This window comes from Dermacentor variabilis, chromosome 2 (assembly GCF_050947875.1).
Source record: "Dermacentor variabilis isolate Ectoservices chromosome 2, ASM5094787v1, whole genome shotgun sequence".
Classification (NCBI taxonomy): domain Eukaryota; kingdom Metazoa; phylum Arthropoda; class Arachnida; order Ixodida; family Ixodidae; genus Dermacentor; species Dermacentor variabilis.
The window spans coordinates 11,534,194-11,562,035 of NC_134569.1; the positions used below are offsets into that span (position 1 = coordinate 11,534,194).

General features: G+C 50.7%; 1 protein-coding gene across 4 annotated transcripts in view; it reads right to left on the reverse strand.

Annotated features, from left to right (window-relative positions):
* Positions 1–27,842, reverse strand: part of LOC142571339 (band 4.1-like protein 4) — a 230,905-nt gene that overhangs the window by 123,364 nt on the left and 79,699 nt on the right. For all 4 annotated transcript variants that reach the window (XM_075679609.1, XM_075679610.1, XM_075679608.1 and 1 more), the window contains exon 2: positions 10,595–10,699. In XM_075679609.1, the coding sequence (XP_075535724.1) occupies positions 10,595–10,699 (105 nt within the window). The remainder of the gene's footprint in view (positions 1–10,594; positions 10,700–27,842) is intronic.

Here is a 27,842-nt window from a genome sequence, read left to right on the forward strand (position 1 = left end):
ACCCAGACGCCATATATGCATCGGGCATTGTACAATAAGAAAGGCTACTCGCTGTAGTATATTTGCGACATTTGCGACATTTGCGGGAAAGCGACAAAAAGTTCCAACGGTCAGCGCGCCGCAGCTGCGGAATGCACGCCGCCCTCACCTCAGCTAGGGTGGCTAGAATGGGGAGGTGTGAAGACCGGCCTCCGGAAGCTGGCCCCAAAACGCGTTCCTGCCGCGTGACGGCGCTGCCGGCCGGGGCGCCGTTTAGGGCGCCGTAGTTTCTCGCGGCGTCTGCATACCCCCGGGCGGGAAAATGATTTGGTAGCGCTTAGTTTTAGCGTTTGAATGCGTTAGAATCTGACCAGACTTTTTTCTCTACATTGTAGATGCTGAGAGAATTTAATGTTTCGCTGCTCTCATTCCACATGGAAACAGCGAGCACCGACTACGCAGCAGACACAGCAATGGTTTTTGCGACCACCCCTTGCCGAGATTAGCGCGCCTATGCCTCGCCGAAAGTATATAGTTCATAGGAACCGCCGCGCAAGGCCAGCGCATTGGAATAACCTTGAATGTGTCGCCCGCACATAAGTCAAATATTTGGGATTGTAACATTAAATGGAAGAAGTTCATGCAATATATCAGCATTGTGGTGAAGAAATTCTAGAAAGTACAAAGCGCTTGCGACTTAATACATGTTTATTGGAAATAACACAATAATTGCATATCATATTTTTACAAAACACAAGGCTTAACCTTCTTGGCTTTGTTGTGGATGACACACTGATTTTTAAAAAGTGAATATGTGTTATACAATAAAACCTAGACACCGATCCTGTTAGATCAGCGGAATGCATGCTTCCTGCAGCAAATCTGTGCCACATTGGCTGCTAGAAGCAATAAATTCTTGACAACTTTTGCGTGCAGTCGCGTAGTGCTAAATGCCTGAGTAAACCTGTCCTCGAGTGTCTGAATGAGGTTGTATAGACAGACTAAGGGATACTGAAGCCCCCCCAGACTGAAATGCATAAGCTTGCATACTTAATTATAATGATGAACTGCGCAGGAGTGGGGTGATCATTGGCTCCGCTGGACTGTCTCACAATACCAAATGAACGCTCCAGGCAATCCTGACTGAGGCGGGAAGTCATCAAGAACCTGAACTCAGCCTTCTCAGTTAGATATGTCAAGAGGTCTTCAGTGGAATGTATGGTCACACGCAGACCTTCTGATGTGCCCTTGCTTAAGAAGCCGAGCCCTTTAGCATGGGCCTCCCACTGATCCAGAAACGCCAGCATGCTGTTAAGTGCAGTTTCTTGAGCACTGCCACGTCTGAAACAACACGAAAAGCATTTACCACTGGCACACGAAATTGAGCACAGTTGCTCTACTAGCTGTGCATACCTCAAAGCTTCAGCTAGAAACCGTGATGTCATGGCTTCAATTGTTTGAGCCATCACGTCAATGAACACCCTTGTTGGCTCCAGATTTGAGCACTGTTGCTCAATTTTTTCTTTGTGTAAGTTCATGGCGTGCACAACTGCACTGTTGATAATATTGAAGGCCAGATTTACCCGCATCTTTTCAAATCCATAGGGTATATGTGTGAACATGTCAACTTGGGTGCAACTTTCAATGTCAAGGCACTGCTGTCGACCTTCCATGCCGTTGCAACATGTTCACAGGGTGTCAGGGGATAGCGACAGCAGTTCACACCACCTACTTTGAAGAAAAGCTTAGGAAACGCGGGAAAAACGCAGTTGCACTACACCGACCACGAGAGTTACATTGTACTGCACCGTGGCCTACGAGACTGACAAGCTTACGGCGCCCCCGCGCTAGCCACCCTACCCGCGCCCCCGACGGAAGCGCCAAATTTTCCCCCAGTGGGAGGAACGCGCAGCGGGGCCTCCCTAGGCAATGGCGGCGACGCCGCGGTCTTCACACCTCCCAATTCTAGCCACCCTACCTCAGCGCAGCGGGCGGCGCAGACTGACGACGCTGCTGCCATCACAAGCGAGGTTGGAATCGCCCATAGAGTTTCTCACTACATTACCTAGAGGGAAATCTGGCGCTGCTGCGCTGTGGTATGCATGGGAATGCCGGTATATTGTGACTTCGGATTGGCATCGTTCTCGTAGAGACAGGACACCTTGAAGACGCGCTTGGCAAGTACCGTTCCATCTGTCACAATGATTAATTTTCTACTAAAACAGCACGTGAAAAGCTGTTTTAGCTTTACTATTACGCGAAAACATGTTTTGTTTAACTATGAGAACTTGTTATTTTGTGTACGACTACATGTTACGTAAAAAGTATCAGCAGGCCGCTAAAGTTGGAGGACAGACGACAAGGTTCACGCTCGCTTTGAAACAGTTGGCCGTCTCTTCTTGCTTTTCTTCGCTTGGTCATGCATTGTGGGTGAGTAACGATGTAATATGCGTGAATGGAAACATTTTATGAATATTTTACTTTGAGAACGCGTTATTTGCGTAGCCATATCCACGTTTTAGACGAAGCCTCTTACAACACCAGCCAACACGAGCCTCGCAGACACATATACCGTCATTCCCATGACGGCACGGTGCCCCCTTAAGAAACTCCCATAGACGGTGGCGCCAGATTACCCTCTAGGTGTTATAGTGAGAAACTCTATGGAATGGGAATCGCGAACGGAGCAGCCCGCGAACCGGCAGGCATAGAGTTTCTCACTATAACACCTAGAGGGTAATCTGGCGCCACCGTCTATGGGAGTTTCTTAAGGGGGTACCGTGCCGTCATGGGAATGATGGTATATGTGCCTGCGAGGCTCGTGTTGGCTGGTGTTGTAAGAGGCTTCGTCTAAAACGTGGATATGGCTACGCAAATAACGCGTTCTCAAAGTAAAATCTTCATAAAATGTTTCCATTCACTCATATTACATCTTTACTCACCCGCGATGCATGACCAAGCGAAGAAAAGCAAGAACAGACGACCAACTGTTTCAAAGCGGAGCGCGAACCTTGTCGTCTGTCCTCCAACTTTAGCGGCCCGCTGATACTTTTTACGTAGCATGTAGTCGTACACACAATAACAAGTTCTCATAGTTAAACAAAACATGTTTTCGCGTAATAATAAAGCTAAAACAGCTTTTCACGTGCTGTTTTAGTAGAAAGTGAATCACTGTGACAGACGGAACGGTATTTGCCAAGCGCGTCTTTAAGGTGTTCTGTCTCTACGAGAACGATGCCAATCCGAATCCACAATATACCGGCATTCCCATGCATACCACAGCGCAGCAACGCCAGATTTCCCTCTAGGTAATGTAGTGAGAAACTCTATGCCGGTAGGTTTCGCCACTCGACCTCCGCGATCGGTGCCGAATATGTTGACCAAACTACGGCCTTCGCGTGCGCATGGCTTTCTTGTTAGCGTTCGCACAGCAGAGAGAGGCGACCGCTCTCGTACGGCCGCCGCTTGCCATTGTTCCTGGCAGACTTTCACGACAGAATTTTGTGCGAGAGAGATAGACGAAGATCGGAACGAGAGGCGGAGAGCAAGAAGCGCGAGTTGGACGGTCTCGGAGGTGAGACTCCCGGCGTACGCACGCAACCGGAAGCCCGCCAGTGACCGCTGGGCGTCGCGGCGAGCGAGTTCCGGGTCGCTCGCCCGTGTGCCCTGCCCTGGGGGCCGCGCGAACGCCGTTTTCGTCGCTTCCGTATCGGGGGACACATCTCACGACTACAGCCCAGCGGGCGCCACCGCTCTTTTTGCCTGGCGGTGAACGCGAGCGTTCGAGCAGAAGAGTTTGTGCTGCGGAACAGCTGCAGGAACCGACAGATTCGAAGGCTTGCTGAACCGTCGTCCTCTTCGCAGCCTCTTCTTTCCTGATCACTCTCGTTGAACACGTACGCACACGACTGGGACCCAGAAGAAAAATCGCTATGCCATTCTGCATGGCGACAGATTCCATAAAACCAGTTGCGCGCGCATTGTCCATACATGTTACCTCACAGCACTTCGCCTTCGGTTATAATGCATGCTGTCAGGATTACCTGTCCTACTTCTGATGCTTGTGCTCGTTCGTCCCACTGGCCACACACACACCGACATAATTCCTAGTTTCTCTACAGAAACCAAGGAATGTTTTCCCGATTGGGCAAGCAGGGACCTTCAGAGAAAAAAGAAGTCCGTTAACCTCCGTGTTCTTGCTAGAGGCAACAGCGCGCCTTTCATCCCTCGAGCTAACCGTCAGCGAAGAGAGCACAGCGTCACGCTCCAAGAGAATAGAGAGCAAATGGGGGCGGCCGCTGGGAATCGGGCATCAGTCGCGCCCGGAGGATTACACACTCGAGGCAGCGATGCGCGACTTGCCCTTGGCATGCAAGCCTGCAAGGTTTCCTTCTCGAAGGAGGAGGAGGAGGAGGCCTACGCCGGCGGAAACGACGCTGTCGCGGGCGGCACGGCTCAGTCGCAGACAGGGTTGCCGTTGGTGGCTACTTTGCGCCAAATTGGCTACTTTTCGACCCCGTCTGGCGATGAAAATTTCACGTTGGCTCCTTGGCTACTTTCTGGCTACTTTGAACTTCTATTTTGGCGCATTTACTAGCCATTTTTTTTGCAATTGCATATACAACAGCAAGCAAGAACAAAGAAGAACAATTATTTTTAAAGCTTTGCTCTCCTCATGGCTGTTCCGGTCGCCTTGACGCGCGCGCGCCATAGCGCGCGCGTCCTGTACGCATATATTCTCTCCGCCGGCGGTGCGCACATAGAGACCAACTAGCAGACGCGGGTGCGCAGACGCACGGACTCTGGGTGATGGGCGCACGTCGAAGCAAAGCCCGTGAGGACGTTGCGCGCCATCTGGAGAAAATAACGCTAATTCTAGCGCACGGCGAAGCAAAGGCCGCAAGGACGCTGCGCTCCATCTGGAGAAAATAACACTAATCTAGAGTACTTTCTCCGTTAGGGTCATGCATCCGAAACCATGCGTTTAGGTGGAGCCGTGTGCACGGCATGACACCAGAGAGGAACGAGCAGTACAGGTGAAATAACACTTGTGTACCCCAAGGCGACAAAGCTTCTGTTTTTGTGCCTTCGGCTTGCCGAAACCGGCGTCTACCATGGGAAAAGACGCAAGAGCAAAGCGCACGTTTCGAGAAGAATGGAGAAAGGACAAGAAACTGAGCGGTAAGCAAAACGGAAACTATTCTTTAGGCGTTTAGTCGCATGCCGCTTAGTATCTAATATGCATATTACCATGCGTTACAGGATGGATTTCGTCACGTGACGGCGGAACGACTGCTCACTTCAAGTACTGCAATTGCAACATTCGACCCCACTACAGTGATCTGTTGAAGCACGCAGAAACCAAAAAGCACCGCGAGTGCGCAGTAATCCCAAGTTCGCAACAAAAACTGCCGCAGCTTCTAGCGTCTTCGAGTCGAACGTACTATGAAAAGGCTCGCCGAGAGTTAAGGATCGCCTTGTACACTGCAGTGCACACTTCCATAAATGCTGTCGACGAACTTGGTGAGATTCTGCATTCCGAATTAAATGATTTTGATCTGCACAAAACGAAGTGCACGGCTATAATTACGAATGTTCTCTTCCCGTACTTCACGGAAAACATGGACAAACAACTGAACGGCTCCAGCTATTCTCTAATGGTGGATGAATCAACCGATGTATCCACGACAAAGCAACTTTGCATGGTTGTGCGGTTTCTGAGTTTAGAAGAAAACAGGATTGCAACCACCCTTCTTGATCTCGTAGAGCTGTCTGATGGAACGGTAGAAACGCTTCACGACACGGTATTGAAGACGTTGGACAAGCACGGCCTATCGATCAAGAACTGTCTAGGACTCTGCACCGATGGTGCAAATGCCATGTGCGGCAAACACAATTCTCTGTTCAGTCGTCTTAGTGAGGACAACAAAGACTTGATTCTGATCAAATGCTCTTGCCACAGCCTGGACCTTGTGGCATCCAAGTCGATGGAGGCGATTCCTTCTGCGGTTGAGCACTTAGTGCGAGAAACCTACAACTACTTTGCACACAGCAGCTGCCGGCAAGATGCTTATAAGAGACTGTATGCCAGTATGACAGTGGAAGTGACAGTGGAAGATGAAAGTGCAAATCCACCGCCCAAGATTCTGTCGCTTTCGCAGACGAGATGGCTTGCTATTGCAGACTCTATAGAAAGAATTTTGGCGCAGTACCAGTCTCTCGAAGAGTTTTTTGAGAAAGCAGAAGATCGCAGCTACAACGTGCGCATTTTACGAGAGATGTATCGAGACAGAAAAAAATATGTTTACCTCGTGTTTCTTGCCTCAGTTCTCCGTAACGTTAGGCGAGTGAACAAAATGTTCCAAACAAACACAACTGACCCACTGGTTGTCTTCCAAGAGCTAGAAAATTTGTATTTGGAAATTCTTAGGCGGATTTTGAATCCATCAGTTTTGAGGAACAACACAACGGCAAGTCTGCTGTCGCTAGACCTGGCAAAAATGAAGTCGATTTTCCTGCAACCAGAGGTAGTGGACCTAGGTGACGTCTTCAGAGAGAAGATTTCACTAGTCCCTATTGAAGACCAACGGGCCGTGAGGGAGCGCTGTTTCCAATTCTTGAGGCAAATGGCGATGGGACTGCAGCAGCGACTTCCAAATGCCTCCTCTGCACTTCGAAGACTGTGTGCCATAAATCCCGATGGCATACAAAGTGCTAAGAGCCGTGAATGCATAATGAAGCTACCGCTGCATTTTTTTGGATGTTCCTCAATCGAACTGGAGTCTGAAATACGCCAGCTGCAGAGTGTTAGCGGTGCACTTGATCGCGCATCATGTTTGACTTTCTGGCACGCAGCGGCATCGTACAAGGACCCTTGCGGCGAATGCCCTTTTCAACACCTGGCGCAAGGAGCACTGAAAATTTTGACCCTTCCAATTTCTAACGCTGATGCAGAGCGCGTGTTCTCTTGCGTGAACTTGACGAAAACAGAGATCCGTAACAAAATGAAGCTGGACTTGCTCATGGCGATTCTGCGAATCAAATTTGGGCTACGACTTCAAGAAAAAACAGCATCATCGTTTGACGTTCCTGCTGAGTTGTTGAATAGAATGTGCCAAAATTACTCCGGCATGAACACTATAGATAAACTACGCGGACTGAACTTTTATTTATTTGCAACGTACCTGATGCTTGAAGGCCAAGCAAGAGAACCAAATTTCCTTGCTCTTTATTTACTCTGTGTTCTTGTGTTGATTCAAAATGATATTATTTATTGTTCATTAATAAAAGTTGCTTATAATAATGGTACTTTTCTACTTGGCTACAAATTTGGCGCCAAGACCAGGTGGCGTGGCTACTTTTGGCTACTTTTAGCCTCAGTTCTGGCTCTTTTTGAAAAATTCCCAACGGCAACCCTGGTCGCAGAGGAACCACTAGGCAGAGCTCGCGGGCGCAAGTGTGAGCCTGTCTCGCGCACTGAAAGCGCACCTTACGAAAAGGGCTGATCTCTCTCTCCTATGTAGTCAACATAGACAGTCAAAGGCATAGAGCGACTTGAAGTGAAGCGTTGTTGTGTGTCCTGCCTTCTGTATCCGTGTCAAGTTCCTTACTCTAAATAAGGCACTAGCTCGATCACTGAGGCAAAGAGCTGTCGAGATTTCTTAACGCCTAGCGATAACGTCGACGTCACGCACCAAGCTGCAGGGAGTCGTGGCGCAACGCTGGAAGGCTGACAGCCCGCGTGCACGAGTGGGAGACGTCTGCGAGTCACGGCTATAGCGTTCGCGTTTCGTCACTACATGCTTTGCTCTAGAAAAGTCGCACCGTTAGCGTGACTCTACTGATTTCAGCTAGCGTTGCGTTACCCAGGATGCTTTGCTTTCATTCTATATTCTCTCTACATTCGTCGGCTGACACCGCCAGTGCACAGTGCACCTAACCTAACCGATGCCTATTATCGATGCCTATGAAAAAAAAAAAAAAAACTTGATTGACAACAATCGCTCATCTTATCGCATTTCTCGGTGGATTCCCCTGGAGTTCATCAGTGCAATCGATGCTGCAATTGTAGTGCGAAATCTTTCTGGGCTTCCCGAGGCGTAGTGTACCTGCGCTGGGAAACGCTTGCGCGACCGACATCCGTACACTACAGAGCATTCAAGCGCGAGCACTGCGGACCTGCCTTGGACTACCGACGCGTGCATCTGTTTGCCGTAGCAGTTGCACGAAATCACCCGATCACGTCGCATGCATTTCATTTGACGTTCATAGTACACATATGAGAAACCTGATAATCGGCTTTCATCGCTTCATCTGGCTTTCCGGCCTATAATGCGGCCATGTACAACGTACGCCAACGTCACCACCACATTACCATGCCTGAAATCAGGTTTTACACCTGCTAGAAGACAGCCGTCGCTTTCGTGGCGTGTGCACCAATCCAACGTGCAAGCTCATTATTCCTGGCATCAAAAGAAAAAAGTTGCAGTGCTGTTCATCGTTGAAACAAGCAACGCTGTGATTCCCCAACTAGATACACGGTACCCGACTCCACGTTTACTCATACATATGCTGAAGGTTCTGTTAATTCTACTTCGGCAGGCAGAGTTGTTACTGCAGCGAAGTCTGTTGAATGAAGTCAATATCAATACATTCACTCTGATAGTCCTTTGGCAGCGGAGCTTTCTGCGCCTCGAGTTTATTCTTCAGAAGCCGCTTCATCTCTGGACCATCTTTTGCGACGCGAAGATAGCCCTCCAAATAATTTAAATTCATAGGAGCCGCGCTTCCCATGAACAACTTTTATCAGAGATAAGACGTTTCCACCATCGAGCAACACAACAGGGACGCGACGTACTTTATCAGTGGCTGCTGCGGCACACCACAGTGTCAGTGGAAACGATCGCGTCGATTAATCCGCGCATTCTGCGCACGACAGTGGCAGGCAAGCGCTAATTCCACTCGCATGCGGAACAGACGCATGCAGCAGTTAAGTATAAACCCCTTGCAAGCGATTTTGCACGCGACAGCGACAAGCGACGCGATGGAGATGGCTGTCACGTTCGCTTGTCGCCTACAAGTCGCACCCCATGCGAGCGATGACTTCGAGCGACGTCTCCCCACTATTGCCGGTATGAGGGGCAGCAATATAGGCGCCGAAACTAGCGTGACGCGTGCTTTATTAACTTAAGTTGATGTATTTTACTGTAAAAAGCAGCATAAAATATTTCTGAAAGTCTTGCAGTAGGTTCTTATCCTTGCACGTATAAAAATTCGATCGTTTGCTCGTTCCGTCCGACAATCGTAAGTACTGGAGTTATGTACATCCAGTTCCGGCTTTGCGCTATTGGCTAGTCGCTCATAGCACTTCCGGGCGACGAGCGACGAATTCTAGATTTGCAGAACCGAGCGATCGCGCGACAAGACCAAGCGATCTGTTCACGCGACGGCCCGATCCGTCGCTCGAAGCCGTCGCTCGTCGCTGTCGCGCACAAAATCGCGCTCATGGGGTTTAGCCTTTACACTTCGCTCCATGGCACGCGACTGTACATTGGCATCGCGAACAGTCGCCTACATTCAATGACTCCTGATTCAGAGATCTGGTGCCAAGGCTTCAAGAAACTCTCCTGTACATACCGGTTGTAGCTTGGTGTCGATTTTACGAGGTAACACTCGTTCATAATTGGGTGGACCAACCGCCTATACATGTGACAATGTGGCTGCGAGGAAACAGCGCATATGTAGCGCGCATGTGCCCACATTATGCTATAAAAAGGCGGGTGACTACGTTAGAGACATTGGATAGCCAACCACTGTTACCGCAGATTAAGGTACACACACTATGCGGACGTGGTCACAACGGCCGCGTGCGCTAAGACCAGCCGGAGCGCCACTTCCACCTACGGACCTGCGCGATATGCTGTGATAGTGGCGTATGTGCCTCCTCATATTTCTCCCTTCCACCTCTTCGAATCCCCTCCCCCCCCCCCTCCCCGCGCACAGAGGCAGACCGGCTAGCTTCCCTACCTTTCCTTTGTCTCGTACAATTATCCGCTCGGCATGCACGTACCACATGCATCCGCGGGGCTGCGAACAGCCAGGCGGGATACGCGGATTCAGTTGACAGTTTCTCTTTTTTTGCATGCACTATAGCTCGCATAGTGTCCCAACTATCTAGCACGCTACACGATGACATGTCCGTTATAGCTACATAGTATTGAAAGCTTATACACAACGGACAGCCACAGTGACGGCGTCCATCCCGCTAAAAAAAAATGCTCTTCGCAAATGTCACCGGTCTGAGCAAAACAACACAGAAACAAGACTCCAGAGCATAAATTATTGTGTATTCGTTTTTGTTGTCCGTCTCCTACGCACGCTTGCCCACTACGTGCACGTGGAAGTTGGGAATGAAGGCCGGGATTGAACGTGCAGTAAAACAAGATATGGATACGCCGATGAAGCAAGTATTGTTACTGAGGTTGCCTGTTAGTTCACGCCTTCGTTTCGTGTAGTCTTTGTCGATCACCAATTGTACCAACCTGACAGGGTTCCAGCACACACACATTGTATTTCATCGTCAAGTGAAACACCTGATGAACATTTATTATCTCACCGTCTGCGCCAGGGTGTCGACGAAACGCAGGCCGAAGTACGCTGTCTCCAGCAGGTTCAGGTGCTTGTGCACAACATCCAGAAGGTCCTGGCCTCGGGAAGTGTTCTGAAACGCAAGAAGAAGAAAAAAAGGATAAATACGTCACTGACCAGGACTTGGCGCCGTCTATTCAACTAAGTATAGCTGTAACTTGTGTGCCGTGCTCCTATAATATAGCGGTAGAAACAAGCGCAAAAAAGAACATTAAATTATGGGGTTTTACGTGCCAAATCCACTTTCTGATTATGAGGCACGCCGTAGTGGAGGACTCCGGAAATTTCGACCACCTGGGGTTCTTTAACGTGCACCTGAATCTAGGTACACGGGTGTTTTCGCATTTCGCTGTGAAAACGCAGTCAAGTTCGCACCATATTAGACAGGCTTTTTAAGACCAAGAATGATTTATGTCCCCCTCCCTTTCTCCAAGGCGCTGAACCGTGCCTCCTAAGGGTTGCCTAAAATAGCGCATTTTCCTCTTCTCTCTCTCTCGACTCAATGAGTTGATCTGCTGCTGTGAAAAGTAGCGTGCCGATTCAATTTGCATCTGTTAGACGTAAATTCCGCCACATATTCACAAGGCTGCGATGGGTGACAAGGACGAAAAATTCGCAGTTCCGCCGGAAAGACGCGCAGTACCGATTGCGATAGCAAATTAGTAGATATTAGTACGAAGTAAGAATAGTAGTTTTATCGACCGTATAAAATTGTAAACATTCGCTTACTAACTAAATTAACAATGACCGAATACGTAAGTATGACTCAACGAGGACGCAGAAAGAAACAGACACACGGAGACAGCACTGTCTTTGTGTGTCAGCTTCATTCTGCGTCCTTCTTCAGTCTAGCTTACACATTCTATCACGGATTCAAAGAAACTATCCCGTCATCGTGTTAGCCCGTCAACTAAATTATTCAGCACGGTGTCACGCGCGCACAAGTAAACGTGAACACACATCGCTCGACGACAGCGGCAACTGTCTGTGAAAATGCTGCAGAGTTAGGAATCGCGGCAGCGTCGGTGAGCCAATTGACCTTCGTGCATGTCTCGCCTCAGCGCGAACGAAACGTCGAAAGCAGAGCGCATACGAAGCTACCGGCACAACGCAAACTCTACAAACATCGCATATCGCTTTGAAGATGAGGCCCGCGTGGGCGCGCACTTTAGCCACGTCGCAGACCGCTTTCAAGACACGCGAGCGCCGGCAACGCGTCCCTGCGAGGTCCGCCAAAGCCGTAGTAGACGCCGCGGTTGAGTCCACTCTGTGCGGAGAGGCGAGCGAGAAGGACATCCCCCTCCTTCCTCGCCTCACCCCCTGCCTCGCGTGCCATGGACGACCGCATGCCAAGTTTCATCCTAGACGCCAGCGCTCGTTTCTCCCCTGGCGGAACGATTTCATCTCCAACGGGTGTAGGTTTATGAATACTTTGTTTAGCGCAAAAAGACAGACACAAGAAAGACGACAGGACAAGGCGCTACTCTCAACTGACATCATTTTATTGCGTCACTCCTTTATAGACCGCTCAAACCAGAGGAACATGCGCAGTGAGCACCATGCGGTGGAGCCACCAACATCTGATCCCAAGGGCGCACTCATGCGACAGAATCCAAAAAAACCAAATTCAGCCCTGTACAAAGTTAAGGAAGGCACACTAATGCACTGTGACCCCAATGACTGAATGAAAAATGCTTCCGATAACTCTCGGGCGGTGGTGTCACGGCTCTTCTTCAAAATCGTGGTATCGCGAAACATGGGTTTGCACTTGCATGTTATACAATGCTGAGCCAAATGCGAACCTGTGCCTGTTGGTATGGATCGCTCATGTTCTCTAAGGCGCTCGTTAACACAGCGGCCTGACTGCCCTACATACACTTTGCCACATGACAAGGGCATCTTATAAACCACACCGACGCTGCAATCTACAAACTTCACGTGGTTCTTCGCGTGGGTGTAGGTTTCCGCCGCCGCTTCCGGTCGCGCCCGCGTTCAGTTCGCGCTACGCGCGAAACGTCTCTTGTTTGCGACGGCGCCCCTTCGGATGACCGGAAATTATTATTGTGTTGTTAACTGTCACGACAGCAATGTAAACATGAAAGGGTTGATGTCACCAGTGAAATTCTGCCGATTCACAAGAAAATGGTACGGAAAAAGCAGACGGCAGACATGGATTATTGCGGTGCGCCGAGCGAAGTAAACAACTGGCAAACGAAGCGAGCTCGTTCATTGATCACTTCTGAGTGTATGACGGTTTTTATATGTAACCCACATGAATTTAGGAATTACTCGGTACATAATCCTTTTATTCATATAAAAACTTTCAGTTCGACGAGCGCTTGTCCTTTCTTCTTTCTCGTGTTTCGTTTGTGTGTGCGCTGCCCAAGAATGGAAACCACTTTTGTTGTATGCGCTAGCAGTGGCCGAAGTTCACGCGTGCCGAGGAATTGAATATGTGCACGATACATTGAACATGACCGGAGTTCATTCCCGCTTCACCATTGCACCGATCGATCGAGTTACTGGACGATACACGCCCGCGTCTTGGTCGCGCCGGCATTGCTGAAGCAGGAATGATTACTGATACTTTCAACTTCCGCCTCTTGAGGACTGTTAAAAAATGGCCAAGCTGTCTACATTGCTGCCTCTATTCCATATTGTAGGGGACGTACTAGTTAAAGTTGTGTGCGCATGTCGTACTTGTGCTATGCAGCGATATATTTTGTTTATTTCCGCACAGTGTCGATGAAAGTCCGTTGTCGCCATCAGAGACAACACGGATTTGTAGCAAACATATTGTGAGAAACTGCAAAAATGACTTTAGCTCGTATGTGCCGTATGCATGTGCCGCATCGTATGTGCCGACGATTTTTTCGGCGGCACATACGATGTCGTTTCCAATTACCTGCTCAGCGTCACTTACATGGTTAAGCAGACGCTGCCCTTTCGCCGCAGTGCAGCCATAAAAATCAAGCGTAGCGATCTTCTTAGAGGCAAATACAAGCGTGTACAGTCTGTTTCACACTTAGGGGAAAACTCGGAACGTATTGCATCGCGATGCGGCAAGCAATAGAGTCGTGCGGCGACAGCAGCTCGAGCAGGCGCAGACGCTAGAGGGGCGGAGTCGTGATCTGCGTCGTCTGCTACGGCGGCGCTTGCTGGCCGCATTGTCGGGAAGCGTGCTGCTGTCGGGGGCAGTGTACCGATTTCATCGGTTCTGCGGGAACTGAGCTGATATTCTTTACTAAACGTTGTGCGGCGCCAAACTCTGAGCCTTCATTAGCGATAATGGAGTTCCACAAACTTGACAGCATGCTTCGTTTGTTCTTTCGAAAGGGTGGGGTACTGAGCGCGTGCACGTATATTTCTTCACTGTGTGTGCTACCGTAATAAGCAGCGACAAGATGCACCAAGATGTGCGCGCAACGTGCTCAGTCTTTGACTCGAAAGGAAAACAAAGCACTCAACAATGATAACGATGGGGGTCGAACACGATGAAACAAACGGATACGATTAAAGGAATGTTTTAGGTTAAGACAATGAGCTGGAAGTGATTTTTCTCGACAATCATTAACTACACCAGACAGACCCTGCCCGCCGGTGGGGAATTGGACACGTCACGCTCGGAACTTCAGTTAGTATCTCGTCATGTCCCCAGCGGCAGCGATGACAGCGCTCATCCTGGAAGGCAGTGAAGTGTAGAATGACTTGATCAGGGATGTGTTCATTCGCAGCACGTCTCAGTCGCTGACGATGGTGGATCGAAGCCTAGCCGCGAGCGACTGAGAGGGAATGGTGCGGCAGCGACACTTTCAACGAGCCCTAGACATTTTAAATGACGTTGGCGCCCGGGGATTGAGGCGACCACTCCAAGAGAGTGACTGTGCGCTTTTCCAGCAATTCTTGCACAACACGAGCAGTGTGGATCGGCGACCTATCGCGTTAGAATATATAGTCGCCTTCCAGAAACGGGACGTCAAGAATGTGTGGAATCAGCACGTCGTCTATGACTGCCCTGCAGCGATGAACTTACCTTCGAGGCGTATCAGTGGGCGTCGCACAACGCTTAGTAAAGAATACCGGCTCATTTCACGCAGTAACGATGAGATCGGCGCCCTGCAACTGGCAGTAGAACGTTTCCCGACAATGCGGCCAGCGCGCGCCACCGTACAGACGACGCCGTTCAAGATCCCGCCCCTCCAGCACCTGCGCGAGCTGCTGCCGCCGCCTGACTCAAGCGCTCGCCGCATCGCGATGCAATGCGCTCAGAGTTTTCCCTTAAATGTGAAACAGACTGTACATCGCCCTTGGAATGAAATGTCCACGTGCACACACGTAGGCACACACCGCGCGCGGCACGAAACGTGCCCAAACACGAGCAGTGCAGGAGGCAATCAAGGCGGTGCGAACGAGAGATGGGAGAGGGGTACCACCCGCTAATAGAATTTTGCTTCGCATGCGGCGCTCTCAACGCCGGCGCAGCAGCGCCGCTCTCGGTGCCGTTCTTGTCCATAGGAGAGAGCACGCATGCGTGCCGCGTTCCTCGCTCGCGCACGTGAAATTGAACCGCGTTCGCCGGCTCGCCCTCACACACTTTCACTCATACGGAACCTCACGGCGACGGCGACGGCAGAAATCCGCCCGGAGAGTTCATATAATTGCTATCGCAATAAAACGCCTTCCGTGCTGGGAACAGCACATACAGCACGAGACCCGCCATAAGCAGGACAGACAAATGAGCGCGTGATCCCCTCTGACCCCCTCCCTACATGCAGAGTACAGCACGTCAGCGGTCATATCGCCACGCCGCTAACATCGTTGCATTTCGGCGGTTCCCTCGTTGGTGTCTTCATACAACGTTGGCATACCATACCCATACCAACAAGTTCCCAACAAGTTCCCACCAACACTCAAGCCAGCAGCCGGCTCGCTGCAAGCCGTACACGCACGAAGCAAGAGACACGCGGCGCGGCGCCTTTTGAAAGACGGCTGCTCCGAATGTGGGATGCGGTTGTTTGGCATGTCGGGTGACACGGTAAATAGTACCGCGTTTCCACCGATGAAGCCGGCGCGGCGTCCGATGTACGACGAGCGACGCGTCTTAAAGACGGCGGCTGTGGGATCTTGTTGGAACATGAAGGATCCTGAAGGCAACGTGGCTGACTAGGCTAGTTGATAATCTACAATGTGCAAAGCGCAGAAGGCAACACGTATACGAAAACTACAAGGGACAGACGGTGGCTTCCAAAGGATGATTAAGTGGTTGTTATGCAATATTTAGTTCATGCGTACAAAATATTAGATGAAGTATGAAAAATAAAAAACTAAAACCCTGATCAACCCTCCGTTGCGCATGCTTCCTTCCTCCAAGAATCTTATATAAGTTTATTTATCAGGCAGGGCAATGATGCTTGCTGGCACATTCGTGCTGTTCGCTAGTCATGTATGCTGCTTCAATAATTACGCGTGTTTGCTCGTCCCGGACAAGCGCAGTGCATACAATGCGTGCTAACGATCGTGTCTGCTAAGTATTGCATCACCAAGTTTGCAGTATGTCCCTACGTAATGTATGTATGTATGTATGTATGTATGTATGTATGTATGTATGTATGTATGTATGTATGTATGTATGTATGTATGTATGTATGTATGTATGTATACTGGGTGCTAAGTCAACGTTTTCAAAAAAAATATGTGGCAGATAGCACAATTCGAGCCCATGAGCTAGTCTAGCTACTTAAACAGGTGTACATCACTTGCACAAACAAATTGAAATGCATAATCAACTAATTAAAAATTATCTAATTAAGTTTTTAACTATTTACCTGATAGCACGTATTGATATTTACAAATTTTAGCCGGAGCGTTAGCAAGGCGGATCCAGTCGGAACGAATACTCAGGATGACACCAGTTTCGAGACATTAATTCCCGAATTTTGTGGAGAAATGCATTGGCGTTCCAGTTAGTTTTGTGCTTGAATGCATAAAACGACGTTCTGTTATAAAAGTTAGTGGAATGACACTACATCGTTACCGCAAATTTGACGCCGCATATCTCGTAAATGGTGTCTGTGTGTGTGTGTGTGTGTGTGAGCGGTATATTACTCCTTCATCTTCCTCATCTGTGTATATTCGTCATCATGGCAAGCGTCATCGTCTTCAGCGCGCGACCTGCTAAAAAACCGTCGAGGTATAACAGCTGTCTCGCAGTATATATATATATATATATATATATATATATATATATATATATATATATATATATATATATATATATTGTCAGGATTGGGGGCTCAATCCCATCGCTCGTGATCCGTTGTCAAGATTGTAGTCGGGCATGAATTAGAAGGTAGCCGGCCCATGCCGTCGTCCAGCTTGTCCACGATGAGGACGTTGGTGAAGGGAAGGACTGCTTCTCATCGAGAACGAGGAATATGGGTTTATTTACAGTATTTATATCAGTCTAACATGACTGTTTGAGAAAGTACTTCAGTCTAACACGTCTGCTTGAGAGAGAGTGCATCAGTCTAACATGACTGCTTGAGAGAGAGTGACCTGAGCAGCCGCACAACAGCGGCTTTTAAACACTCGGTCCTCTCCCGATACAAGGTGATGCGAACGTTCGTTTCGTCATCGCAAACTAGCCGCCTCCCCGCAGGACGGTCTACACACACAAATGCACACACGTTCGAATGTCCGGAGCCGACGTCAGAGGGGCCCCGTAGAACTCGGAGCCGTTCCGGGTAACGCGTTGGGGAGTTTGGGAACAATAGTTGGCCCGCCGAACTCATTCCGTCACAACGGCGATGAGGCTAGAGGTTGGTGGCGGTTTCAGCACAAAGCCTGCTTCATCGAACGCATCCTAGCTGAAGCGACGGAAAGTGGGGGATGCCCATATATGCCCATATATGACCGACACAAAGTCGATTTAGTCACGCTTTGGCTAGAAGTTGGCGGCGACGCTCCCGGAATGTTGTCGCCATAGTTGTAACTGGGTGGCAAACTTGCACTGCAGCTGGCCGTTCTTAATATATATATATATATATATATATATATATATATATATATACGCGCATAACAGAGTCTGCGGTCCTCCACGCATCCAGATAATTCTTATGTGGAACAGTTCTTATATATATAAGGATCATAACCTATTTGCTATGCTGTAAAGCTCGTTTCAACGACGTAATTATTAAAAGAGTGTAATGCACACAAATAAGTTATTTCTTGGCCAGCACAATTATTAACGCTGACAGATATAATAAAATGTGCGTTTATCACCAAGAAACTACTAGAAATTGATTAAATTAACTTACTAATGAACCACTTCCTGGCCCGATTGCAGTTGCAGCACTTAAGCTGGGCATGTACGCAACACTTAGCCGAAATCCTGTGCGCGGTTCGCTATAGTTTGGAGATATCCGCCCCAAATATCTGCAACGCAAAGTGCATGCATTGATGTTCCAGATGGCTTTGTCACTTGTTTACAGCCGTCGAGTCGTTTGGCCACGACGTCACTTTTCAGCGCCTCGTGTCAAAAGGTGGCCTGCGTGACTTGCATATGTGCATAGCAGAGTGGATGACCGCCTTCAACACCCACGAGATGAGATGACACGGAGACGACGAGGAAGGCGAAACTGTACAGAACTGGACCAGCGCGATAGGGCGTGACCGGACTCTCGCACTGCCCGCGCGCTTGCGAGAGCGCAAGGCGCTTGTCGTCCCAGAATAGACGGCATCACTCGACCCGGAGCTGTCGGGCAACACGCCCGCGCGCTACTTCGCACAGCTGCAAGCAAAGCGCCCAACGCGTCAATGCACAGTTCGCAAGGGGTTCACTGCCCAACGGTATATACAAAGAAAGCGCCATCCACGGGACGGCAATATGGAGCATCGAAAACGGCGCCTCTCGGGAGGTCACGGTCAGGCCGGCGTCACTCAACGTGTCTCCACACGCGCACATACGCGCGCACGAGCGTACTTCGAGAGCGCAGAGGAAGTCGTGCGGTACTGGAGGCTCGATCGCTCGTCCAACATGCCACGGCCGCGCGGGACCGTGCCTCTGCAGAACACCGACCTCATGACTCCGCTCTCCGCCTTCTCGCGCCGACGCGTATAATTGCCCCGTGCTGCTTCAGGATTTGGCTCCAAGCTAACGAGAAGGGACAGACCGCCGGCATGCTTCGAGGCAGAGCCGAAGCTGCCTCGCAGCAGCAGCTGACGCATATGCACGACACGCGCACTCGAGAGCCGAGCGACGAACATTTGTCTGTGATTTGTATGTCATTGTGCACGTCTAAAACGATGCCAAATAATTGAATGAACAAGTGAATGCGCACGGACAGCATAAACGAAGACGCCGTGGGGAGGGGACCGCTCGGGCCGTGGTTAAGCGGCGACACAGGCCGAGAACAAAAGAGGCTCGCAACAACTGCGCGCAGTCGCCGAAGGAGGAAGATGGCGACGCGGCCTCTTCGCGGCTGGGCGGTGCGTGCACAGCGCCCGCCGATCGCCTGGCCCGATAACCCCGCGCATGCGGCGCCGCGACGGTAATGGCCCGGGCTCCGTGGCCCCTGGCACGAACGCGGGTCACACGATGGAACGCGGAGTGCGCGCAGGCGCGGTCGGGCCGCGGTTCAGTGTGCTCTCCGCCGCCGTAGCCTGTCGCGTGCCGGCGTTCGGGGATGGAGCCTATTTCGGGGAGCTGTCACGCGCGCCCGCGCGTGGTCTCGTGCGCTTTTGCGTGAGCCATCGAGAGGTCCATTACCGCCTCTAAGCGGCCAGTGAGCCTCGGAAGGGAAGAAGAAAACAGACAAGGACCGGCGGTGCTGCGTCGAAGGTGCAAGCATGCGGGCGCTGGTGCCAGCGCTGCAGTGCGAGGGTCCCCGTCACGATAACAACAAGGGCGCGCTTGCGTCTTTGTTTCGTTTGTTTCCATCCTGCCCTACTTGCTTTACATTATTCTCATTTGCGATTACGCCAGCTGTGCGCGTGTTCGCGGATCCGCTTTAGCTCGTATTTAATGGTTCTGAAATACCAGGGACCGAGGGGCAGGACACTGCTCGCAAGAGCCTCTTACAGGGGGGACGTGAGTAGCTGATTTCGCTATATATCATCTCTCTAGCGATCACGATTTACCGGCAGCTATTCCAACAAGCAGTTCTTAAACATGTGCACAAGCAGCGGCGACCCGAATACAGATACCAAAGCGGGAATAACTCAATAAATACGTACGAATTCAACCAAGGTTGCCATGAACGGTACTATATATAGTGTTCAGAAAGCGGTTCTTGCAATATACCACCTCCCCATCCTGCACCTAAAGATACAAGACACCGCTATCGCAACATCAGCGTGCCAAACCATAAACTTTGAGTGAAGTACTCCACTTCTCAAGCTTATACTGCTGCCACTAAGCCACCTGAATTTTCATAGGCACTGAATTTTTTTATTGTCTGACCTTAACAAGTAAGTTGACAATACTTCATGCTTAAACGTCACAGCTATTGGTGGTGCCGTCTGCATCGTGTTCCTATGTATTCACTGTGATTATGTGATACGGAACCGCCTTTCTATTTTACTTAGATGCATTTTTTCTTTTTTGCTCAACTTTAAATTCCTTACTGTTACAAATCACCAGGTAATGGGAGCTATAAGTGTTGTGTGAATAGCGGCGGTATCCTGCGACGCTTTGTGCCACTATACAATACGTATGAAGCGCTTTTGGGCTGCAAAAGTTGTCTTGTAAAAGAAAAATCGTAAAAGAATTGCACGTTAATGCATATGTCGCTAATAAACGCTTTACGCCAGCGGATAAGTAGAATATGAAAGGTCATTGCAACTTTATATGCTCCCTGCATACACGATGCGTCACAAAAAAAAAAAAAAAGAAAAGAAATGCCCCTACCAGCATTGTTGCTGTTGTACACCTTTCTGATGATCCGGTATTGCGTAAATGGTAAGACATTTACGGACAAGGTAAAACTCCACAGCATCATTTGCGCCATCGTGCAACGGTTTTATTCACGTTCTTGTAGTTAGATGGCAACCCGCCAGCTAGCCGTTCGGCAAGCGGAGCAGTGGCTCTCATCAATTACAAAAGCGGCAAGCAAAAACCGCTGACAGCGCAGCGTATAAAGAGCTTTCGTGTTAAAAAGCTAAACCGACCACACTAACTTGTTTCGGAATGAAAATATTATACATTGAGCAAGAAAGACAAAAATTTCGAGATACAACAAACATTTTATTCAAATGAAACAAGGTTGGCCGGAGTTAAGAAATTTCCAAGCAATTTTTTTTGTATGCGTACGCGTTTGCTGCTATGCATTATACAGAATTATAATAAATTTGCGAATACATGTATCGAACTATCTTAAGATACAAACGTAAAGTATCATATCGGATACAATAATTGCGGTAGTACCTTGTATCGGTATCTCAAATACTTGTTGCTCGAGTATCTTGTATCGTATGATGATACAATTGCAAACTATATTTGCCCAGCCCTGCGTGAGTGTAAGCGCTCATGCAGTTCGCATATAGTGGCGTGCAATAGAACCACGAACAGTCGACATTTGCCGTGTTACAAAACAGGCAAGCTTCGTAATCGCTGTGCCCCCATTATGACGGCGCACGTCCTAGGGAGAAGCGCAGAGTCGTCGCGGTATAACTTGTACTGGAACGCATCCAAGGGTGGAGAGAGGTGTTATTTACAGGAAAGGCATAGTGTTCGGGCTTTTAGCTGGTCAGCTCTAGCCTGCTGTCCCCTGCACATGCGGAACAGGGAAGGGGATAACCATCTCTTAATTCTCAGTATGTGCCACGTGAATACATTGGGAAATATCTACAGAGTTTTCACAGTTACTTTAGTTCACCACAAGAAAAGTAGGAAATTACCCATCAAGAAAGATGTCAGGCAAGGAGACAATCACTCCAACGCTATTCACTGCATGCTTAGAAGTATTCAAGCTATTAGACTGGGAAGGCTTAGGAGTGATGATCAACGGCGAATATCTCAGCAACCTTCGGTTTGCGGATGACATCGTCGCGTTCAGCAACGTGCGGACGAGTTACAACGAATAACTGAGGACCCTAACCGAGGAAGTGTAAGAGTCGGGTTTAATATTAATATGCAGAAGACAAAGATAATTGTCAATAGCCAAGCAAGGGAACAAGAGTTCATGATTGCCAGTCAGCCTCTGGAGTCTGTGCTGGAGTATGTTTATCTAGGCCAATTATACTGACAGGAGACCCTGATCATGAGAAGGAAATTTGCAGAAGAATAAAAATAGGCTGGAGTGCATACGGCAGGCCATCCCAAATCCTGACTGGGAGATTACCACTGTGTTGAACACAAAAAGTGCGCATTGTACCGGTGCTAACATACGGGACAGAAACTTGGAGGTTAACAATGGAGTTCGAGAACAAGTTAAGGACCGCGCAAGAGCGATGGAACGAAAGATGTTAGGTGTAACGTTAAGAGACAGGAATAGAGTGGTGTGGATCAGAGAGCAAATGGGGATAGCCGATTGTCTAGTTGACATAAAGAGAAAAAATGGAGCTGGGCAGACCATGTAATGCGTAGGGTAGATAACCGGTGGACCATTGGTATTACAGAATGGGTGCCAAGGGAAGACAAGCGCAGTCGAGGACGGCGGAAAACTAGGTGGGGAGATAGGAAATTTGCAGGCGCAAGTTGGAATCAGCTATAGCGCACGACACGGGCAATTAGAGACCGCCTTCGTCCTGCAGTGGACATAGAAATAGGCTGATGATGATATGCCACTTCAACAAGTCCGTATACGTGTGAGAACGTCACAAGGCCTCCACATGACGGGCACGTGCTGCGCAATAGCAATTTCATCCTATAGCTAGAGCACTGCACGGGCCAGATTTTCCGGCTCATGCCAGTGCCATACTCGGCCTCGATTTCGCAAAGGCATTTGATAACATCGCGCACTCGTCCATCGTGAAGGCGATCACAGGCCTTGGGCTCGGGCGTCGGTTCTACGAATTCGTCCGCTCTTTCCTTACCCGGCGCAAGGCCGTTATACGCGCAGGAGACCTTGCGTCGGAAGCAGTAGAGCTCGGACAGCGGGGCACCCCCTGGTCTCAGTCCACTCGCCGACGCTTTTCAATCTCGTGATGATCGGGCTCTCCGAAAGACTCTCTCGAAGATCAACGGGCTAAACCACACCCTTTACTCGGACGACATAACCATCTGGTGCTCCGCAGGGTCGGATGGCTTCATCGAATCCGCCCGGCAGGACGCCGTCGAAACCGCCGAGTCGTATACCTCGAACACATTGGCCTCAAGTGCTCCCCCACCAAGTCGGAACTGAGGCTGTACTTGCCCAAACGCCGGGGCGCCAAGCCCAGATGGTGTAAACCGCCGGCCGAACGCAACATCACCCTCCGCATAATGGACGGCCGTACCGCGCTCAAGCTAGACTCCATCAGGGTCCGGGGCATGATCATCGAGTGCCGCGGAAACAACACCCAAACGGTGCAGCAGCTGACGGCCAAGACGGACAACGCTATACGACTCGTATGCAGTGACTAACTGTCCCCACGGCCTCAAAGAAGACAATCTGTTACGTCTCGCAGACGTTTTAGTTCTCTACCACTTCACCTACGTCGCTGCCATGCACAATTGGCTACGCGCTGAGCGCAATAAACTCAACGCCCTCATTCGAAAGGTAGTGAAACGGGCCCTCGGCCTTCCGATCTCCACTTTCACATAGAAATTCCTCGAGCTCGGCGTGCACAACACGCTAGAAGAGATCGCCGAGGCTCAGAAGCGAACGCAGGTGACCCGACTCACGACCACTCTGCGCGAGCTCGGCTTCTCCTCCTCGACGACCAGGGATCCACCGAAGTTGACGCCGGTTCCCCGCGAGATCCGAGACTCCATCACGATCGCTCCTAGACTGCGAAACGTTCGTCCTGACCCCAACAGAGGCAGGCGCCTTGCACGTGCGACCGCCCCATGAAAGCGGACGACGTTTCGTTCGTGGACGCCGTCGCCAGCCGCAAAAACCGAGCCTTCGCTGCGGTCTCATCCACGCAGCTCCGCCTCAACTCCGCCACGATCCTCACCCTGGACCCCGAGGTGGCGGAGCAAGTAGCCATAGCTCTGGCCGTGCTCCACGGCAAACGGAAAGTGATCTACAGCGACTCCAGACCGGCCGTCGAAGCCTTCGAACGCGGCGTCGTCTCCGACCAGGCGTTACGCATCCTCCGTAGCGCGGATCCAGGCCCCCTCAAGCACCACCCTGTCGCCTGGTTGCCCGCCCATCTCGGTCGGGTACCGGGCGCCCCCTTCCCCCCTCAACATCCACGATATCGGCCACGACGCAGCGTGCGCGCTCCGCCCCGTCCCCGGGCAACCCCGTCCCGTCGAGCTATAGAGGACAACCGGGACGCGCTCATTATGTACAGCGAAATTACAAAGCACGTACACCTGCATCTGCCGCCACCACAACCCAAACTTAACAGGCCGCAGGCGCTAACACTGCGCTTACTACAGACGCACATGTACCCAAACCTTGCCAAGCTACAAGTTTTCTATCCTGACGCGTACTACAGCGACACATGCCCCTCGTGCGGAGACACGGCGGCACTCGCACACAGGCTCTGGGAGTGTAGAGACGCTCTTTCCGACTAAGACAAGTGGGGGAATCAGAAGTTCACTACTCGCCGGCCAGCAATGGACCGTCCAGCAGGCCCGCGAAGCGGCCACCATGTACTCCCTGTCGGTCCCTACGTGGGAGACGCCCGATATGCACTAAGCGCGTCCTGCAGGACCATAGTAAAGTGTTCCAGTGCAGTCCCGGGCCGTGCCCGCTTTATGAAGCCAGAGCCAAGCCCGAGCCCGTGATATCAAGCCCGGGCCGGCACCAGCCCCGTGTTATTAAGCCCGGGCCCGGGTGTACATTGCGAAGCTTAGCCAGGGCCCGCGTGTGCAGAACGGACCCGGCCTATAAGTAAAAAAAAAAAAAATGTCTTTACCCTCAGATTGTGCCGTACGTGTCAGCCTCACCTTCCCGGGGTCTAACCAGCTGCCTTGCATAAGTAATAGGAGACTGAAATCTCTGTTTCCCCAATGGGAACATCAGTGATCTGGCGCACTGCCTGTGCTGTTATTCTTCTGCTGGTGAATAGAAGAGGAAGTTACAAATGAGCGCAGACGCGGCTGCGTCGGCTTACGCTTCTTTGAATGTTTCGAACCTTCTTGGTGCTCACCACCGATATTTTGGTCTTTTCTAAACCAGTTTTGCGCGAGCTTTCCGACGATACCTTTTTCGTTGGGGTGAGTGAAGTTTTCGGCGAGTTATTGAACTTTGAGTGTGCGAAACGGTGCCTAGGGTTAGTACGAGTACGGAGCTAGGGTTAGCTTCGAGTACAGCACTTTCGAGGCGGCGCCGGGCCTCGCAAGGCCCCTGTCGCCCTGAAAAGACGGCGAAGATGCCCGAAAGGGTGACGGTTGAAGGCATGGACATCAATCCGGAAGACTTCGATGGAGCTGGGTGGACCACCGCCCTAGGCGCCAGACGACGACGGGATCCGGCAAAGGCCGCGACGCAGGCAAGCACGGCGACGAAGAATGGTTTCAACGCCCGCTCCCGCTCGACAGTTCAGAGGGTCGTAGCCGCTTCGCGGCTCCCCCGGCTGCCGAGAGACGAAATTAAGATCATTGTCCGGCCCCGAGGAGGGCTCGACGTTTCGAAGGCGGACTTGGTGCTGCTGGCGAGGGCTCTGACCATGGCCGCGGCACTAACCGACCAACAAGCATCGGAGGACACGATCTGCCCCAATAAGGTACAAAATATTATTGTAATTTCGACTCCAGTGTCATCCAACGCTGCCGCTTATGCCGGCATCCAGAAAATTCACACAAAAGTCGGAGCTTTCGAGGTCTCTGCATACGTGGCCGCGCCTGAAAACACTTGCAAAGGGGTCATCAGGAACGTTGACCCCTCGATAGAAGAGCATGCCCTCAAAAGCATGATTGTAAATCACAGGAACCCGACCGCCATTGAGGTCAATAGAATCAAAAACACGCATGTCGTTGTGATCCTCTTCGACGGACTTCGAGTCCCAAACAACGTCATGTGCGGAACAGCCCTATTGCCATGTTCGCTTTACAAACGACAAGTCGACGTTTGTCACGCCTGCGGCCGTGTCGGGCACAGGGCCGATGTATGCCACAGCAGCAAAGAAGAGAGAAGTAAATGCTTCAACTGCGGAGAAGCGCTCCCAAACGGCACTGCAGAACTACACAACTGCACCCCGAAATGCAAGCTCTGCGAGGGCAATCACCCCACGGGCGACCGTTCGTGCAGACAAAGATTTCACATCCCATACGTCGTGCGAAGACGCTGGAGAAGAAGACGAAACCGCTCCGACAGAGATGCCAACCCGTACGAGGTCAGTGACCCAGCGGCCATGCAGCAGGATCCGGTAGGTGGCTCCATCCCCAAGCAGCGCTCCCAATCCAGAGGGCGCTCCCAATCCAGAGGGCGCTCTCAATCCAGAGGGCGCTCTCATACAAAGGACGCTCCCAATCCAGAGGGCGCTCCCGCTCCAGGGGCCGATCCCGGTCGAGATCCAGCTCCAGGCGACCCGGCAAGAAAATGACATGGGCCGACATGGTCGGCAACAACGGTTCTGCACCGCCAACTTCAAAGCCAGGTAAGGCACAGTCAGAGCACGTGGCAGACCCGCGAATACACACACTAGAGAGGGAAAACAAAGCACTCAAACAGGAACTAGCTGAACTCAGGGCAATCCTAGCCAGGCTAGAAGGCCGTATCTTAACAAACAACACACCGACACCCATCCCTCACTCTTCAGGGACCATGGTCGCATCGTGTAGCACACACAAACGCAGGGCCGTCGTCATCCAAACCGATGACACATGTGATGCGGATGCGTCAATGTCTGATGTCAGCGAGGCTCCTTCTAACGCATCTGTCAGTGACAACAAAGCTAAGAAGCGCAGCAAGAAGAGCAAGTACAATGTACTTCAATCGGCAATTACTGAAATTAAGGAGGTACTCACTCAAATCTGCGGCAGGCTCGACCGCCTAGAAAGACCAATCGCTCATCCCAAAACCACGAAAATAATCCCCACGCCGGACCCAGGGCCCATGTCTGCACTGGGACCCACACCTGCGCCGCCCGTACCCTCCAAGCCGCCAGGCCCAATGAGTGAGCCCAGCATAAATGGGGCCATGCCAAACCAGTACAGTGGATAACGCACCAGAATATTTCAAGATCTGGCAATGGAACTGTAACTCATTCAACAAAAAGAAACCTAACCTAACGCAATTCGTCAGGTCATGTAAAGAAAAGCCACACGTCATCATCCTACAAGAATGCGGGGCGGAAAAGAACATTCAAAACATGTCCTTCTCGGTGTACAGGGTTTCCAGGCCGACCCTGGACCCCGAGTTAAACAATCCAGGGGCGTTGCCACTCTCATCCGCAAAGACGTCAGCTTTGTGGAAAGGGACACCCCGACGTACAAAAAAGGCCTGGAATCCATGCTCACGGAAATCATCCCCAGTCGGGCCCTAAAGACCAACCTTTACATATTAAACGTCTACAGTTCCCCGACTGACAGACTCAGAAATTTTAACAAACTACTCACATCGGTCGCGTCGCAAGCCAAGGACAAGCCACTGATCGTTGCCGGTGACTTCAACGCGCACAACACAGTCTGGGGCTACGCCACCAATGACAGGAAAGGAATTAACCTTGCCGAGTGTGCGGACACCCTAGGCATGCAACTCATCACGGACTCAAGGTTTCCGTCACGCAGAGGCAACTCGGTTCAGAGGGACACCACCCCGGACCTGACGTTCCTCAGAAACGCTGACGGGTCGTGGGACAACCTGCAAGATGACCTTGGCAGTGATCATTACATCCTAGAAATCAACGTCCGCATCACACCCTCTTCTCCGAAGAATTACACCTACTTCGACTTCAGAAGAATGAGGGGTAATGAGGGCTCGCTCTTCAGAAGAATGAGGGGTAATGCGGACCAAGAAGAAGAAACCTTCGAAGAGCTGCTGGAAAACCTGAAAATTACGGTGGCCAATGCCACTAAAGAAATAAGCGTGGATCTGGAGGTGCCAGCCATGGACTCCAGACTCGCACACCTCCTGGAGGCCAAGAATGCGCTAAGATGGAAACAGCAGAAGCTAAACAGG